Genomic DNA, 17,880 nt, shown 5'->3' on the forward strand with positions numbered 1-17,880 from the left:
ACAATTTTTATGTTCATTTTAATTAGATTTAGAGGAATTTATAGATAGGGTATTTAAGGTGATTTTTTTTTTCATCTTTTTGGTTATTCATTTAACATTTAACAGCGGTTATTTAAAAAAAAATAAAAGGTAAATTTAAGATATTCAAAACAAATAATTTTTCGTGACGTCATATTAACCATATTTACGGTGGCATTTTATGTTAAAAGATTTTATCTTGACGGATTTTAAATATATTTTTAAAAGCAATTTTATCTATACATATTATATTTATATCTTATTGACATGTTATCTTATTGACATGTTACAATGTCATGACATTATTTACATAATAATTAAAAAAAAAAAAAAATGTAAATTCTGGCGTATTGTTTTGTGAAATTATAAAATAATACTCTTTACTCTCAGAACTTATGGGATGTGACATGTTTGCATAATCATTATGCAATAACTTGCCATTGTCAATACTGTAGTAGATTATGCATTAGTTTTGAATTGGATTTTGAATTATATAGTTTAAAGGGACCGGCATTAATGCAAAATTGAGAGAAACCCATATAAATAATGGAGATATATGTTAATCTTCATTTTTTAAAAGTATATTTCTCATTGTCATTTTTCAAAACATATTTCTTTTTTTATATGCATATACACCACTTTATAAGATAGTGTAATGGATTTTAAATAAAACATAATGACGGGAGTGGTACCCATAGTGGTTGGAGATGATCAAAGAACAGACACGTATGCAGATATTTTTGAAAAAGCTAAAGGACTTTCAAGAGTATGTGAAAAATAATTTTCTAATCTATTTTTTTACTAGTTAATTATGTCTATATTATTATGATAAAAACATATAGTTATCAAATAAAGGCTTAGATAAACTTCTTAAGTAAATGTGTACATATTGTTAATAAATGTGTACATTCTTTTGTATCTAAAATATCTAAAAATAGCCATAGTATAAAAACTATACTGAAAGTAATCATGTTTACTTTTTCTTGTATAAATTATAACTTAATTACAGTTTCTTTAACTTTTTTTTTTCGATTTAGAATAATGCAAAGGAAATCAATTTAGTAAAAACTTAAAATAAAGTCTTTGATAACATAAGAAGTTGATGTAATAATTTAGGATAAAACCTTTGATAATTCAAGTTGTCAAAAGTAATATATATATATATGTATGTATGTATGTATGTATGTATGTATGTATGTATGTATGTATGTATGTATGTATGTATGTATGTATGTATGTATGTATGTATGTATGTATGTTTCTATTTATGTATCTTTTTATGTATGTATTTATATATTTATCTATGTATGTATGTATGTATGTATGTATGTATGTATGTATTTATGTATGTATGTATGTATGTATGTATGTATGTATGTATGTATGTATGTATGTATGTATGTATGTATGTATGTATGTATGTATGTATGTATGTATGTATGTATGTATGTATGTATGTATGTATGTATGTATGTATGTATGTATGTATGTATGTATGTATGTATGTATGTATGTATGTATGTATGTATGTATGTATGTATGTATGTATGTATGTATGTATGTATGTATGTATGTATGTATGTATGTATGTATGTATGTATGTATGTATGTATGTATGTATGTATGTATGTATGTATGTATGTATGTATGTATGTATGTATGTATGTATGTATGTATGTATGTATGTATGTATGTATGTATGTATGCATGTATAACTTTAAGTCTGTTTTTATGTTTCTTTTTTTTTAATTGAGCTAATTTGGTAGCTCTTATTGAGCCTTTTCCAAATGATTTATATATTGTTGTAGCATAGTCTAAATGTAATTTTATAAGCATTTTTTATAATTACGATGCAAACATTAGTTTTCTAAAAATAACCATCCTCAAAATTTGGTTTATACTATTTCCTCCTTATATCACTTGATTGCGCCATTTTAGCTTATTTATTATAAGAATACTCAGATCTCTCTTGATTTTAGTTTCTTGTAGCTCTATATATTATTCATAGTCACTTTTATCATAAAATATTTGAGTTGTCAATTCAAGTTTTTATGTCTTTAAGTCATTTTTTACTAATTATCAAGAAAATGATTGAAAGGGGCAGTCTTGTCTAAACTAGACTTTCTATTACAATATTTATATTATTGTTATAGGTAAGTGGCATAACATTTTCAAATTAGTTGATCATTGTTATGCAGTATTGGAAAGTGCTTTAATGCAGTATTAGAAGTCAGTTAAAGATGGTTATTATTGGAAGCCCACTATGCTGTTTGGAGTTCTAATACACTGTCAAGATCACTAGTATGCTGAGCAATTTGCTAGTTATAAGCCATTTGTCTATAACTTTAGTACTAGGCTAAGATATATCAATAAAATTATTACCTATAAAATGTCCTATTTTATTTATGAGAAATGGAATGTTACCTGTTGGAATAAAAACATGCTATAAATAATCATTCTCATTTGTAATGATTATGTCTCTGCATTTTGCATATTCAAATTTATAATTTTTCCATCATCAATCTACGAAGTTATATGTTAGCAATTAATTTTTTTTCAAATATCAGGAATAGTATCAGCATCAAGCTCTATTTGTCTAACTTTTGATTTATAAAAAATCATTAAAAGATAAAATACAATTGGTAAGGGAAAGGGGTTTAGTTCTTCTCACTTTGAGATAACTATTTCTTCTCGCTGTTTTCGTATATTATACTGTATACGAAATAGCGAGAAGAAATAGTTACCTTGAAGTGATCCAAAAATCACTTATTTTTCAATAGTTTGTGTTATCTGGACATTTGTAAATTATACAATTTCATTAACACAGGAAAAAAAAGGATGTTCTTTGTGTTTTTTTTTAATTTTTTACATATTAGTTTAACTATTCTGTTATTATGACTTGATTAATCAAATATTTATTATGACTAATAATGATCAGATAAAATTTATCATGCAAGTAACAACTTAATATTGTTATCAAAGGTTTGATAAAATAAGAATTTAATTATTACATTAAATTCTTATTTTATCAAACACTTTATCTTAAGTTTTTACTGAATTGATTTCTTTTACATTATTCTAATCAAAAAGAAAAAAAAAGTAAAAGAAAGTGTAACTAAGTTTTTATTAGTATTTAAATGGTAACTAAAAAATAGATCTAGAAAAAACAAAGGAATCTATTATCTGATTGTATATTTTTGTAAAAATATTTAGTTAAGCATTTTATAAGGATGTTTTTGTAGTTCATTTTATTTTAACCAAAGTTTTAAATATAAATCTTTGCTCTGGTTGTAGATATGTGATGTTGTAAATAAAATAAAGATGAAAACCAACAATTATGCTTTATAAAGACACCTTCTTTGACTAGTAGCCTCACCTGTCCCTAGTTCTCCATTTTTTTAAAAGTGCTAAACAAAAGTATGAAGATATTATGTTAGCATTAAAGCAATTGCAAAATGCCAAAAATTAAATATTTATGTTATGGCTCTATTGACAAAACACAGAGTGCCTAGAGTATGATATATAAATATTCATTTTTTGGACTTACTATATTTTAATTTTAAATAGTAAATTCATATTATGTTAAACAAATTTTCATGTATATTAGGAATTTCTTAACAGTTAAAATACTTTTTCAATGTACTCAAAATGATTTCAAATTAGAATATCATTTTGCTACGTAAGAAGTTTTTGCATTGTCATGGTTACTTTTGTTCTTTAAAGGACAATAACTCATTCACATTCTAATAGTTGGAAACTCTGAGAGGAAAGAAACATAAAATGGGACAAATCAAAATATAATTACAACTAGAAATGATTGAAAGTATTTAGAATGTTTTTGTTAAAGAAATTCTTAAAAGAGTTAGAAGCTTTCAATAAAAGTTTTCATTGAAGAAATTATTAGAAGAATTAAGAAATTTTTTCAACTTAATTTAAATCCATATTTTTTTTAATACAATTTTTTTCACTAGAATAAGAAAATAGGCGATTGCAATTGCTTCAAATATTATACTTTTAACAGTCTTGGTCAGTAAGGCTTGCGGTCACATGCAATTATATGACCATGCAAATAATCGTTTGTTTTAAGGATGTGGCTAGTAATATGTTTTGAAAATTTGAACATTTTTAAGATGCACTGAAAAAACTTATTTAGGCTTAACAAAAAAAAAGAAGAAGAAAAAAACACTTTAAAAAAATCCTCATTTAAAAAAAGATTAAAAAACTTATCAAGAAGAATTTAAAAAGAACTTACCTAAAACTAAAACCCAAAACATAACAATATAACTCAAGTAAAATAAAAACTAAAATGTTAAGATTATTTAAATTAAGTTTTTAGTTACATTTGAAATAATAAACTTCGAATTCTTATCAAAAAAATTCATTAAAGCGATCATCGTCCTTTTTATGTTGTTGCTTAAACAAGTTGATACAAATTTTTTAAAGAAGAATTACATTCATCATAACAAATTGATTATTATATGTACGAGGGTTGTCCCTGAACTACCTAGCTTAACAAAGAAAAAAGAAAAATTTTGAAAAAAATACAAACCATGGCTGAAAGCCTCAACCTTTGAAAGCTTAACTGTTAAGTTTAATTTTTTTTCTTTTAAGACTAGCGACCATTATTAGTGAACGTTTCCAGTAAATTTTTAATATGGAGAAAATTGGTCATCGTCATGTAATTCAATATTTTTATTTATTAGGTCTCAGTCCAACCGATATCAAAAGTGAACTAGATTCTACTCTAGGGGAGTCTGCTTCCTCATTTGCAACTGTGAAATATTGGGTTGCAGAGTTTAAAAGAGGCCATATTACCTGTCAAGATGAACCCCGTGGTTGGCTAAATGAGGTCACCATGTCAGAAATGGTTAAGAAAATCCACAAAATTATACTGGACAATCGTCGATTGAAAGTGTGTGAGTTAGCTGATATGGCAGACATATCAAAAATCGCATATTGACTGAAAATTTGGACATAAAAAAGCTATGCGCACGATGGGTGCTGCATTTACTCACAATTGACCAAAAACAACGTCATGAGGATGTTTCAATGAATTGTTTGGCAATCTTTCACAAAAATAAGACCAGTTTCAGGAGTGAAACTATGAACACGGGTTCATGGTTTCACTCCTGAAACTAAAGAGCAGTCGAAACAATGAACCAAAAAGGGAGAAAAAATTGGCTCCGAATTAGGCAAAAATAACTTCATTGGCTGGAAAAGTTATGGCGTCAGTTTTTTGGGATGCACAAGGGATAATTTTCATTAATTATCTTCAAAAAGGAAAAAACTATCAATGGCACATATTATGCAAACTTATTGCAGTGTTTTAGTGAAAAAATCAAGGAAAAATGTTTGCATTTGGAAAAGAAGAAAGTGCTGTTTCATCAAGACAATGCATCAGTTCACACATCTGTTATTGCCATAGCTAAAATTAATGAATTAAAGTTTAAATTACTTCCTCATGCACCCCATTCCCAAGATTTAGCCACCTCAGATTATTTTCTATTTCCAAACTTGAAAAAATAGCTTGGTGAGAGAAAATTTTTTACAAATGAAGAGGTAGAGTCTGGGGTTGGTGGCTATTTCGCAGAGTTCAATGGTTCTTACTATAAACAAGGTATCAAAGCAATTGAACATTGCTGGGAAAAGTGTATCTATGTTTTGGTCTATGTTGAGAAAAAAGTTAAAAGGGATCTATGTTAAGAAAATTTTTTTTTTAAATTTTTGTGTTTTCTTTGTTAGGCTAAGTAGTTTTGGGACAACCCTTGTATAACAAAAATTATGTGTGCTATTTATTAATACTTTTATTTAAAAATTACTTAATTTAAAAGCAATAATATAAAAAGTTATTTAAACAGCATTCAAAAGCATTTGTCATTTATTTTCAATAAATTTTTTTATCGTTTTCAGAGTATTAACTTTATTAGTTATTACATGAAGTTTGTTAAAGAGACTATTGTTATGTCTAAAAAAATCGTTATTTTTAAACTCAAAAAATTATATGCAATTTTTATTGATACTTTAATTGATACTTAATTTGATAAATCGATAATAAAATTGATACTTAATTGATACTTATTGATACTTAAATTGATAAAAAAAAAATCATCAGTACTTTTTTACTTTATTTAAAAGTGTTTTTAATATAAAAATATTAGTAAAGATAAAAGTTTTCCTGTTATTTAATTTTAGTGTGTAATTCATAATCTTTTTTATTCAGTGCATTTCTGAAATGTTAAAAGCCTTAGTCAAATAGTCAAAACAAAATATTATTTGTGTAGTCGTATTATGGCGTGCAATCACACGTCTTCCTGACCAAGACTGCTTCAAGATCACTAAATGCCTTTGAACCATTGCAGCTTGCAATTGGCTAGTTCACCACTTTTCATAGAGAGCAATTGAATTAAGAAAAGATTCTTTGATAAAATTATCTTTAAAATTACATAAACTACTTATAATAAAAACTCTAGCACAACTTCACATCTTATTAAGATGCCCAGTGTCATTTAGTTGGCAAAAAACTTTTTGAACATTCAAAAGTTAAGTTACTGTTAAATTGTTAAAAGTTAAATTGCAGGAAGTCATAAATGTCTTAACTTTTGTAATATTATTTGATAAACATTCTTGGTTTGCATGTAGGCATAATATACATTATTTGAAAATTATACTCTGATGCTGTTTTAAGGATGGATCAATTTAATATGAAATCATCAATATTTTTCATCTTTTAATTCCCATATGTGTTTTGACATATGGGAATTAAAAGTTGTGTCTTTTGAATACTTTTTATTTTTAAAGGAATGTTTTGACCAAGAAATGAAAAGCAAAACACTTTTTCTGTGTGTATGCGTGTGGGCATGTGTGTGTGACAAATAATCATCAGATATAAAACATAATTACAAAAAACCATTATAAATATTACATGAAAATGTCATAAACATTAAAATAAACCATAAATGAAATGTATGAACACAAATATAAATATAACAATTATTAATACTATCGTTTTATTTAAAAAATTTAAAAAAACTGTGTTCTTCAACTGTTTGTGGTATTTATAACCATTATCACAGTTGAGAAGTATCCAAGCATTTTTTTTTTGCATGTTGAGGGGTTATTTATTTTAAGTGGTTCTCTCTCTTAATGTTCTTCTTGCTCTTATTTAATTGCAAGAGTTTTTGGGTGAGACCAATCAAACATACTATTTTATTCTTAATCATGTTCAGTTGCCCAGGATGTATTCCATTTGCCATTTATTAAGTTTTTGTGATATAAAACAATTTAATGCTCTAGGTTTGACAACATTTTTTGTTTAATATCCAAAACTTAAAGTTGGATCCACAGAACAAAGTTTTGAAAAGTACTGGATGCAAAGAATAACACTGCGATGAGTTTAAAAAGCATCTCACAGTATGATCTTCTGAAGTTTTATACATTTAAAAACTTTCTTTAGTTTTAAAATGTTTTTAAAAGTTGAAAAAAGTTTTGAAAATTAATCATAGTTACTAGCTTTGAAGTTTTCAAAATTTTCAAAAGAATTTTTTCATTTTATTTCCATTTAATTCAGTTTTATTTGTTCCATTATTTATAGTAGTTCATATTTGTTTAATTCATAGAAGGACTGAAGAATATATTTTACAACCAAAAATAAAATATATTTTTATAAAAATTTTGTTCTGTTTTTATTTATTTTTTTATATATATAAAAGTTCTGTTTTTATTTTTTTATTTAGAACTTCATTGGTGAAAATATTTCTATTTTGAGAGTCAAAATCCTTAAAGGTACTAATCTGGCTAAAAAAGACATTTTTGGGTTGAGGTAATAACAATTAATATATCATTATAATGATTCTTTTTTTTTTTTTTGGCAACAAAATTTTTTTTTTATGTTTTAAACAAATTTTTGTTATATAAAACAGAAACCAACTGTCTATCTAATGACTTTTTTAAGTCTAAATGTTTTTTTTTTAAAACAAGAATCAGAAGTTTTTATTGATGACTTTTTAAACTACAATTTATGTTTTTTAATTTTGTTATCTAATATATATTTACCCAGGTCACTGGTTTCCTGATTCCCTGATAGTGTAACACTGATGTAACACTGACGTAACGCTTATGTATTCATGCCAAAGTTATTTTATTTTAAAGCGCATTAATTACTTAACAAGTATCATGTGTCAAAACAAATTCATTTTATTTAAACTTTTTTTAACTTATTGAGTTATAATATTGTGTGGTTTAGTGGTTAATAAATTTGATTGTGGTGCCTGCGCTCCGGGTTCAATTCCTATTGAAGTCTACTTTCGTTTTTTTTTTAATATTTTTTTATTAATTAATTAATGCTAATATGTTAATAATAATAAATATTAATTTAATGAAAGACATGGTGGTTAATAAATAGTTAAGTAATTCAGTGAGTAAATAGATCTAATAAACAGAGGGAGGGTGTTGGGGCAGGTGGAGAGGTAGGGGCCAGGGGGGCTTGTAAATAAAAGAGGGAAGTTTTTTTATGATACAGTATAAGTATTTTTTATAAAAAAGTTTAGTTTATAAATGCTAATACTTTTTACAAAATACGCTTAAAACTGAACTCTAGCGTGGCTTGCGGTCAAATGCGCATTTTTGAACAGCTGTTTAAGCAAAATTTCAATAGGATTTAATATGCTGAATCGAGATTTACCAGTTCGGCAATTTTTAAAGCCTGTTTGCACTGAAAGATTTTGTTTTTATTGATGACTGAAAAAATAATTTTGTAATTTTTAAGACCAATTTTCACTAATTTTTTTTTTTTTTTTAATTTTGAGATCAAAAGTTTTTGCTGGCAACAATTAAAAACTCATAAATGGGGTGTAGGGGGTCCTAATAAGCTTGGGGTGGGTGGGAAAATTTTCCAAAAATTAATAAATGCTCCTTCCTCCCCCTTTTATTAGGGACTCAAGAGAATTATAATTTATAAAGAAATTCTTTAATGAAATATTTTAACTTTTTTATTTTTATCATTTGTTTTAAGTCATTTACATTTTTAATTTTAATTCTTTTTCACTTATAAACCCTCATTAGGTATGCATAATATATATAAGATTTATTTGCCTTCACCGGCTTTACTTCACTTCTCAAAATATCATTTACAAGTGTAAAAGGTTGCTAAAAACGGGGGCCATTGGGGCTCATGAGTTTTCTAGTATTTTATATATTTATATTTTAGTAAGATGTAGTTTTTGAATTTTTCGTTCTTAAATTTTTTATAAAATTTTTTTTATAACTATTATTCATCATATAGTGATCCATATTGTGTTATAAAGTTGTTTGATCGTCGTCGTGCCAACCTGGTGACTAAGTTGCAAACTAATGTTCAAAAAAAGGTGTGTTTTGTTTCAAAAAAAAATAACAAAATTTTTATTAAGTTTTGTATCACATATATTTGTTCAAAATATTTTACAAATTTTATGCAGTAAAATTTTATTTAAATCTTGATTCTATTTATATAACGAATCTTAATATAAAAATGAACGTAATATTAATAGTAGTACCAATTTGTTTATTTTGACCTGGAGTTGACAGCGTTCATTACAAAAAAAAGGACATAATAAGTTTTTTAGCAATTTATTTTACCAGTAGATATAAGAAATTGATATATGAAAATATAAAAATATACAGACATGTAATAAGTAACTTACGTGAATTAATAACAATATCTAATTAAAAATAATGCAAATGTAAAAATTCTGTTTATATAATGTTATAAAAACTTCAAAACTTTTCTATTAAAGTCTTTTTTGTTTAAATAACTCATACAAAACTTGCTACTATAGTGTTATGATTTTGTGATGAAGGGGGGAGGGTCAAAAATGGTAGAAAATTGCATGACTTAATTTATGGATGATTCCTTAATTCATTGTTAACAGGCTTGGACAGGAATGGTGTGCAATAGAATGCTCCTGCTGACCACACAATTTATTTTTTTGGTGACAACTTGACCATGACTGTTAAAATGTTTTCATGACTTTTCAGTAATACCCTGAAAAAAGAAATGCTAAGCTAAACTTAAACTATAAAAAAAAAATTAGAATAAAAAAAACCGATGAAAAAAAAAAACTGATAAAAAAAAAACAATTTCCTAAAAAAAAAGAAAATATAAAAGCTTCAAAATAAAACTTTAAAAACATGAAAGGAAAATTATTTTTTGTTACATTTTCAATTGCATTTTAAATAACTTTTAAACTATCTTTTGAAACATTTTATTAAAGTTAAGCAAATTGATTTTACTAATTACTTCTAATGGTTATTTAATATATAAAAAAATTTAAATAATTTAAATTATTGAAAAAAAAAATTTTTTTTTTAAATTGTATAGACATTTTTTTTAAATAGTATTTTTTAATTATTTCATGCTCTGCAGCTGTATTCACATCTCTCTGTTAAATCCTGTGATAAGCTATTGGCTGGTTAAAAGTAAAACGACAAATTTGTTTGGTAAATGGCAGGAGTATTTTAGTAATTTTCTATTTTACTTAAAGCCTTTGTACTTTAAATAAAATACAACTTTTAGAAAGGTGAACGATTAACATCTGCTTAGGTTGCTTCTTTTTATCGTGCTTACAATTTTTATACTAATGATTCCATTCTCTACTTCTCTTATTCTGCCCTGTAAGGAATACTGTTTTCATATTTGTGTTGGTTCTTCTAATGATGCTTGTTATCTTCTATACAAGGTCCACTATGTATCTGTCAAGCTTGTGGTTCTCTCCTATCATCATAAGGTTGTATCTCTTTCTCTTTTCTACATATACTATCATCTCTAGTTCCATCAACCAAAACTTATTCTCGCTTGACTTGTCATTCAGTTTAGTCTCCTTTTGCCCTTGCTTAGTTATCATTTTACTGTATTTGTCCTAGTAAGCGACTGGGGCTAATATTTAACTGAGGCCAGAGCTGTGTTTGATAAACCATGACTGGTGCTGCTTAAATCTTGACAAACCCTACAAATGAAATCAATATTTTATTTTGGATTGAAATTCACGTTGTGTTTATAAATACATATAGATGACAGTCTATCAAGTAATAAAAAAAAAAAATTCGGTCTTGCATTTTAATTTTTTTTTTGTGTCAACAAAATATGGAAAAACTTTCTGACAACCAGTTATATAACCATATATATATATATATATATAATATATATATATATATATATATATATATATATATATATATATATATATATATATATATATATATATATATATATATATATATATATATATATATATATATATATATATATATATATATATATATATATATATATATATATATATTTATATAAACTTTAAGATAGTTATTAATCGTATTTTTTTTCCAAATTAGGATCTCATATCTTCTGGAGAATCTTAAACAGTATCTATAATAAGGTCAAATCTGTTATTCCACTGCTATTGTATGGTTCAGATTTTGTCAAATCACCTAAAGACAAAGCTGAATTGTTTGTTAAGAACTTCTCACCAATATCATCTCTTGATTCCACCAGTTGCGTTCTACCTGATATAGCAGACAAACATATTCATTATTTTTAGTCTTTTTTTTATTTTTCCAAAAACCAAAAATCAGGCAACATTTCATTTTTTTATGGAAATTTAATAAACATAAAAAATTCAAAGTAAATTTTAGCTTTTTAAAAAAAATTTCAATTATTAAAATAAAGTAACAACAAATAAATAAAAAATAATTACTTTTGTTTTTGATTTAAGCATGATCTTTTGTTGATTTGTGTTGTTACCTTCTGCTATAAAAAAGTCTAGTTATATTTTTCCTTTTTTGTTACTTTCATATACTATTTATCAAAAGAAAATTTTATTTTTTTTTAATTTTTTTTAATTCTAGATATGTAAAAGAATTATATAGCAACTATTTTTATTTTGCTATTTATTTTTAAAATATTATTCCAACCTTTATTCTAAAACTTCTTGCTAATGATATTTCCTCAGTACTTGCTAAACTATTTAATCTCTCATTCACTAAAGGTATATTCCCTAATATTTAAAAAAATGCTTCTGTTAAACTAATCCATAAGAAGGACTCAAAACTTGACTGCAATAACTATAGACCAATATCATTATTGTCAAATATCAGGAAAATTCTTGAAAAATTAATATATTCTCGTATCTACCACTTTTTTGATAATTCTAAGTGTCTCTACGGCCGTCAGTTTGAATTTCGTTTAAAACACTCTACTTCCCATGCACTTATTAGCATTACTGAAATGATTCGTGGTGCAATTGATAGTGGTTCTTTTGCCTGTGGCATCTTTACTGATCTCCAAAAAGCATTTGATACAGTTGACCATAAGATTTTAACTGAAAAACTTTATCACTATGGTATACGGGGTATCGCCAATGATTGATTTTCATCCTATATTAACAATCGCACTCAGTTTGCCTCGATTAATGGATTTCAATCAACATGTAAAGTTATTAAGTATGGTGTACCACAGGGTTCTATTCTAGGACCTTTACTTTTTTTAATATATATATATTAATGATCTGCCTCACTCTATAAATAATTTGATTGTTCATCATTTCGCTGACGACACTAATTTTCTATGCATAAATAAATCACTTGCGCAGCTTGGTAAAAAAGTTAATTCAGATCTCCATCATTTGTGTCATTGGTTAAATAGTAACCGTCTTTTCCTAAATATCAATAAAACTGAATTTATTATTTTTCACCCTCCAAAAAAAAAGATTGATAGTAATAATGCGAAAATTAGAATTAATGGTAAAAGACTTTTCCCATCTAAATATATAAAATACCTTGGGATATTTCTTGAAAAAAACCTATCATGGTACTATCAACTAATTCAATTAAATAAAAAACTCTCATTTGCCAATAGTATGCTGTCATTAATACAACACTATGTTCCCAAAAATGTTTTAATATGTTTTAATCCTCATATCTAAGTTATTGTTGCACTGTTTGGGGTCAAAAAGGTAGTGTTCTATTACATCGTATAAACAGTTTACAACGCACTTCCTTAAGAATTATGACATTTATAATGATAGTGATAGTGATTCAATTGTAGTAATAGTTTTTATGGTTATTGTCCTAATTTTTGCAATTGTTATGTTTATTTTATTAATCTCTGTTGTAGTTATAAACTTTATTATAATTATTTTTCCATTAGTTATAATTTTTAGTAAAGTTGTATAATATAGTTACTATTTGTTTTTTTATTCACATTGTTATTAATATTATTATTTTTATTATATTATTATTGCAATTATTAATATCATCTTTATTTATTAGTGCTTTATTTTCCTTTCTTTCTTTTTTTTTTTTTTTTTTTCCCTTTTTTTGTTTTTAAATTTTTTTTTTTTTTTTGCTTTTTCTTATTTATAATTCCTTCTGTGTTTTATTTTATTTTGTTTTATTTTTTTTTTTTTTTTTTTAGGTGTCACTCCATTGACTAGTTTTTAACTATATGAGTGACACCTAACCTTATTTATGTGAGTTTATAAATATTATTGTAAATTTTCATATTTTATGGTTAAATAAATGGATAAGAAAAAATAATTAAAAAAATAAGGCAAGTTTGTAGGTTAAAATCACATGCTTGTTGCCAGTAACATCATTAACAGTTAAATATCTTTAAAAAACTATTTTATTTAATAATATTATTTTTAGACATTAAATCCCCAATGGAATTGTAGTTTCTATTTAAGAGTAAGTAATCATTTCTTTAAATTTTTTTCCTAATTTTTATCACTTTTTCTTACATTTTTCCTCTTTGAACTTTTTTTTTTATCATTTTCTATTAATGACATATTTTTTATAATTATTAATAGCTTATTTTATTTTTTAGTTGTAATATAAAGAATATAGTATGTACTAAGTTATTTGATATAAGAAGTGTATCAGATAAGATATCCAGCTGGATATTTGACTTAATATACCAGAATTTTTACTACTAGTATCTGATCGAATATGTGATATTCATATATATATATATATATATATATATATATATATATATATATATATATATATATATATATATATATATATATATATATATATACAACCCTTGGAATAAGGGTCGGCATTCGGCAATGTTGACCTAACTGCCGACCTAAAAGTGTTTGAGATCAGCAAAAATTGCCAACCTCGATTCTATGTCTTACGGTAAGACCTTTGTATCAATTTTTTTTTGTCGACCTGATGCGGACCTCAAAAAGATTGAGGTCGGCAAATTATTGCTGACCTCATTTTTCCTAATTCTGAGGGTTGTATATATATAACCTGACCTGAATTTTTTCAGGACAGGTTATCCTGCTACTAGTAACATGTTCCCTAGTTCAACCTGCTTCATGTCCTGCTGCCTTTTAGGGTATGCTTTTTTAGGCAAAGGCTAGGAGAAGCCAAAAAAAAAAAAAAAAAAAACGAGTAGCCTCCTCGACTGTAGTGGCCCCCCTCGGGCCTTGGGGTGGTTAATAAAATAAAAAAAAAAAAAAAAAAAAAAAAAAAGCCAACTCTGGCTTAAAACACCCTCTGCCTTGGTTGAGTAAAGGCTTGAGATAGTGTCTTAATATAAATATTCATCTTTGGCATACATTAAATGCATTTGGCTACTGTCTTGTAGAAGGCCTCCTTAGCAAAAAAAGGGGGAAACAGATTCTATCTGTTGACCAGTCTGGCGCCCCTTCTCTATCTATTAGACTGGCGTAGATATATTTATAATACATTTGTTTCCAGATTAGGATGTTTAATGCTGGATCTTCTTGACTCAATGCTTGTGTCTCTGTTTTATGACTAGGCAACTCATTCTATCATCTGCTAATGAGGGTACAGCTCTAAAACTCAGTTTTATGGTTTTAAAGCTCGCTGGTAGTTAGGTTTCCCAAACTCTGTGGTAGCTCTCAGAGAGGCTGATTCAATTATCAGCTGTAAAATATCAGAGTATTAAATGTGCCATGTTGCGCAAGGATGGTGTCCCTGTTTGTACTTTTGGTGTGCGCTGTTGAAGTCATGCTTGGAGCCCTTTGTTATGGCTTAGGGTTTGTTAATAGTAATGAGGTAATTGCTTGGAATATCAAATAGTATACTGAGTACTATCTATGGTTTGAGTCAAGTTTTTTAACAAAATTAAAAAACACAAACACAAAAAAACACAAAAAACCACCATCATTACCAACCTCTAAAATCATTCACCAATATTTGTGGTCTTCGAAGTAACTTTTCTTCTTTTGAGTCTTATCACTTGCAAAGTTCACCAGATTTACTTGCTCTTTGTGAGAGTAATTTGAGTTTGGTTGTCTTTTCTTGTGATCTTAGTAACGATGGTTATCTTCCTTTATTTCGTAAAGACTCCAATAGTCACATGCTTGGCTTGGGCATTTACATTTGTAAGAACTCACCCCTTTGTCGGGAGACTAGGTTTGAATCCACAGACTATTCTTTTGTGTGCTTTCGTTTAGCACCACTTCTCTCTATCGTCTTTCTCTTTGTTCTATATCGCTCTCCATCTCAAGACTGGACTCTTTTTGATGTTTTTTCTGATCAAATTGACCAAGCCCTCTTTCTTTATTCATCAGCTAATATTGTTGTTGTTGGTGACTTTTATAATCATCATACTGAATGGCTTGGCTCTAGAGTCAGTGACTCTGCTGGCATTAAAGCCCTCAACATTTGCCTTTTCCAATCCCTAACTCAAATAGTCAACTTTCCAACTTGTTTTCCAGACAATCCGAATCAATTACCTTCTCTACTCGACTTATGTCTTGTTTCTGATCCTAATCAGTGCTCAGTTTCTCCTCATACACCCTTAGGTGCTTCTGATCACGGTTCGATCTCTTTAAAACTATTATCTCATTTTTCTTCTTCATCAGAATCCTCTTATCATTGTATCTCTTATAATTACCTTACAGCTGACAGGGACTCTTTCCGTGATTTTCTCAGTGATTGCCCTTGGGTTGAAATCTTTTTGAAGTCTTCTTGCTTACATGTTTTTTTTACGTAACTTCTTTGATTCAGGGTTGCATGAAATCTTTTATTCCCTCTTGACAATTTTTAAGTTGGGCCTTACTCTTCTCCATGGCTTTTATCCCATTGTGCTGCTGCAATTTCCAATTGTAACCATTACTTTCGTATCTAACAGCAAAGCAATTCTCCAAATAGTAAATACTAGAAACCATTGTAGAAAGGTTTTGTCTAATGCCATCTTTTATTTTATCTCAAAAATTAAGATCTCATGACTTCTGGAGAATCTTTAACAGTATCTATAATAAGGGCAAATCTGTTATCTCACTGCTTTTATATTGTTCAGATTTTGTCAACTTTAAAATGGCTGACAAAGTGTGAATTGCACTTTTTCCAAATTATATCTTTTTCAAATTTGAAGATCAATATGGAGCAGGAAATTCAATATGTGGTTGGACAAATACTTAGTATACTAACTTAAGTAGGTTTTTTATGTTATGTACAAAAGATATTTTGATTTGACCCAAGATTTACTTTTGATTCAAACGTATTTTCAAACGTAATTTACTTTTGATTCAAACGTATTGATGCTTCCACTTATAAATGTTACCATTGCTTCCACTTATATTCCTAAATTTGTCTCTTTAAGTTCTCCTTCATCCATAAGATATGAATGATTATCATTTTTTGTTGCATTATAAAATTTTTTAATTTTTACTGGTTAAAATTGTCTAATTTTTATTTTAAAAATATAATAATAATACAATATTTTCATTATAAAATAATACTATTTTTTGTTGCTCCAAAGATCAGTCTATAGACAAGAATTCAAACTTGCTCATGGTTAAGACAATAGCTAAATTTGATTTAAAATAAGTTTTATTCATCTCCAATTTATCACCATTATATATATATATATATATATATAGTATATATATATATATATATATATATATACATATATATATATATATATACATATATATATATATATATATATATATATATATATATATATATATATATATATATATATATATATATATATATATATATATATATATCAGTGGTGTACATTGGATTTTTAAATGTTTGAGTTTTGACACTTAAAGGCATTGTGCAAACTCCAAACTTTTGTATGTTTATGCTTATCAAAAAAGAATATTTTGCAAAGAATTGGGGTGATTGGAGCTTGGAAATAACCATGAGCGAGATCTCATCTCGTTCTTGTTTTTCGTGATTAATGGGACTTCTCATGAGAAACGAGAAATAGAAAATTCTCGCAAGAAGTAGAACGAGACTTAAATATTATATTATTTTCCAAGTTAAAAATTATTATAATTTACAAAATGCTTAATAATTTGTTTTTTTAATTAATTAATATTTTGACTCCGTGATTTTTATAAATCTAATTAAAAATTTAATTTGTTTTTGACAAAAACAAATTAAATTTTTAATTAGATTTTTAATTAGATTTTTCAATTAGATTTTTAAAAAAAAATCCAATTAAAAAATTTTAATTAAATTTTAAATATTTTTAATTAGATTTTAAATACAAAAACTTTTTGTATAAAATGGTGCACTCTCGACTTAATTTCATTAGTTTACCAGTGGAATTCTACTTGACACATATTGTTCATTTTGAAAAGAAATATTCTTGCCTCATTTCAACGATCAAAAATGTCACCAAGAAAAAACAAAATCTGGAGATATTTTCAAAAAACAAGTGGCGGTGCTGAATGCAAGGCGTGCAAAAAGTCTTTGAAAACAAAAGATGGAAACACAAGCAGACTTCATCGTCACCTCGAAACACAGTTAAGATTACGTTGAGTATTCTGAAAAAACTGACGACTCTCTTCTTCCCCCTCCTAAGAAGAAACAACGAACCATGGT

The 17,880-nt window shown here is 26.5% G+C and overlaps 1 protein-coding gene across 2 annotated transcripts in view; it reads left to right on the plus strand.

Moving 5' to 3' along the window:
- The first annotated feature begins 208 nt into the window (after positions 1-208).
- Positions 209-17,880, plus strand: part of LOC100208619 (E3 ubiquitin-protein ligase NEDD4) — a 100,042-nt gene continuing 82,370 nt past the window's right edge. For both annotated transcript variants that reach the window (XM_065816870.1, XM_065816871.1), the window contains exons 1-4: positions 209-784; positions 7,752-7,837; positions 9,299-9,380; positions 13,696-13,734. In XM_065816870.1, coding sequence (XP_065672942.1) covers positions 695-784; positions 7,752-7,837; positions 9,299-9,380; positions 13,696-13,734 — 297 coding nt within the window. In that variant the 5' untranslated portion in view covers positions 209-694. The remainder of the gene's footprint in view (positions 785-7,751; positions 7,838-9,298; positions 9,381-13,695; positions 13,735-17,880) is intronic.

Source organism: Hydra vulgaris, chromosome 13, assembly GCF_038396675.1.
Source record: "Hydra vulgaris chromosome 13, alternate assembly HydraT2T_AEP".
NCBI lineage: Eukaryota > Metazoa > Cnidaria > Hydrozoa > Anthoathecata > Hydridae > Hydra > Hydra vulgaris.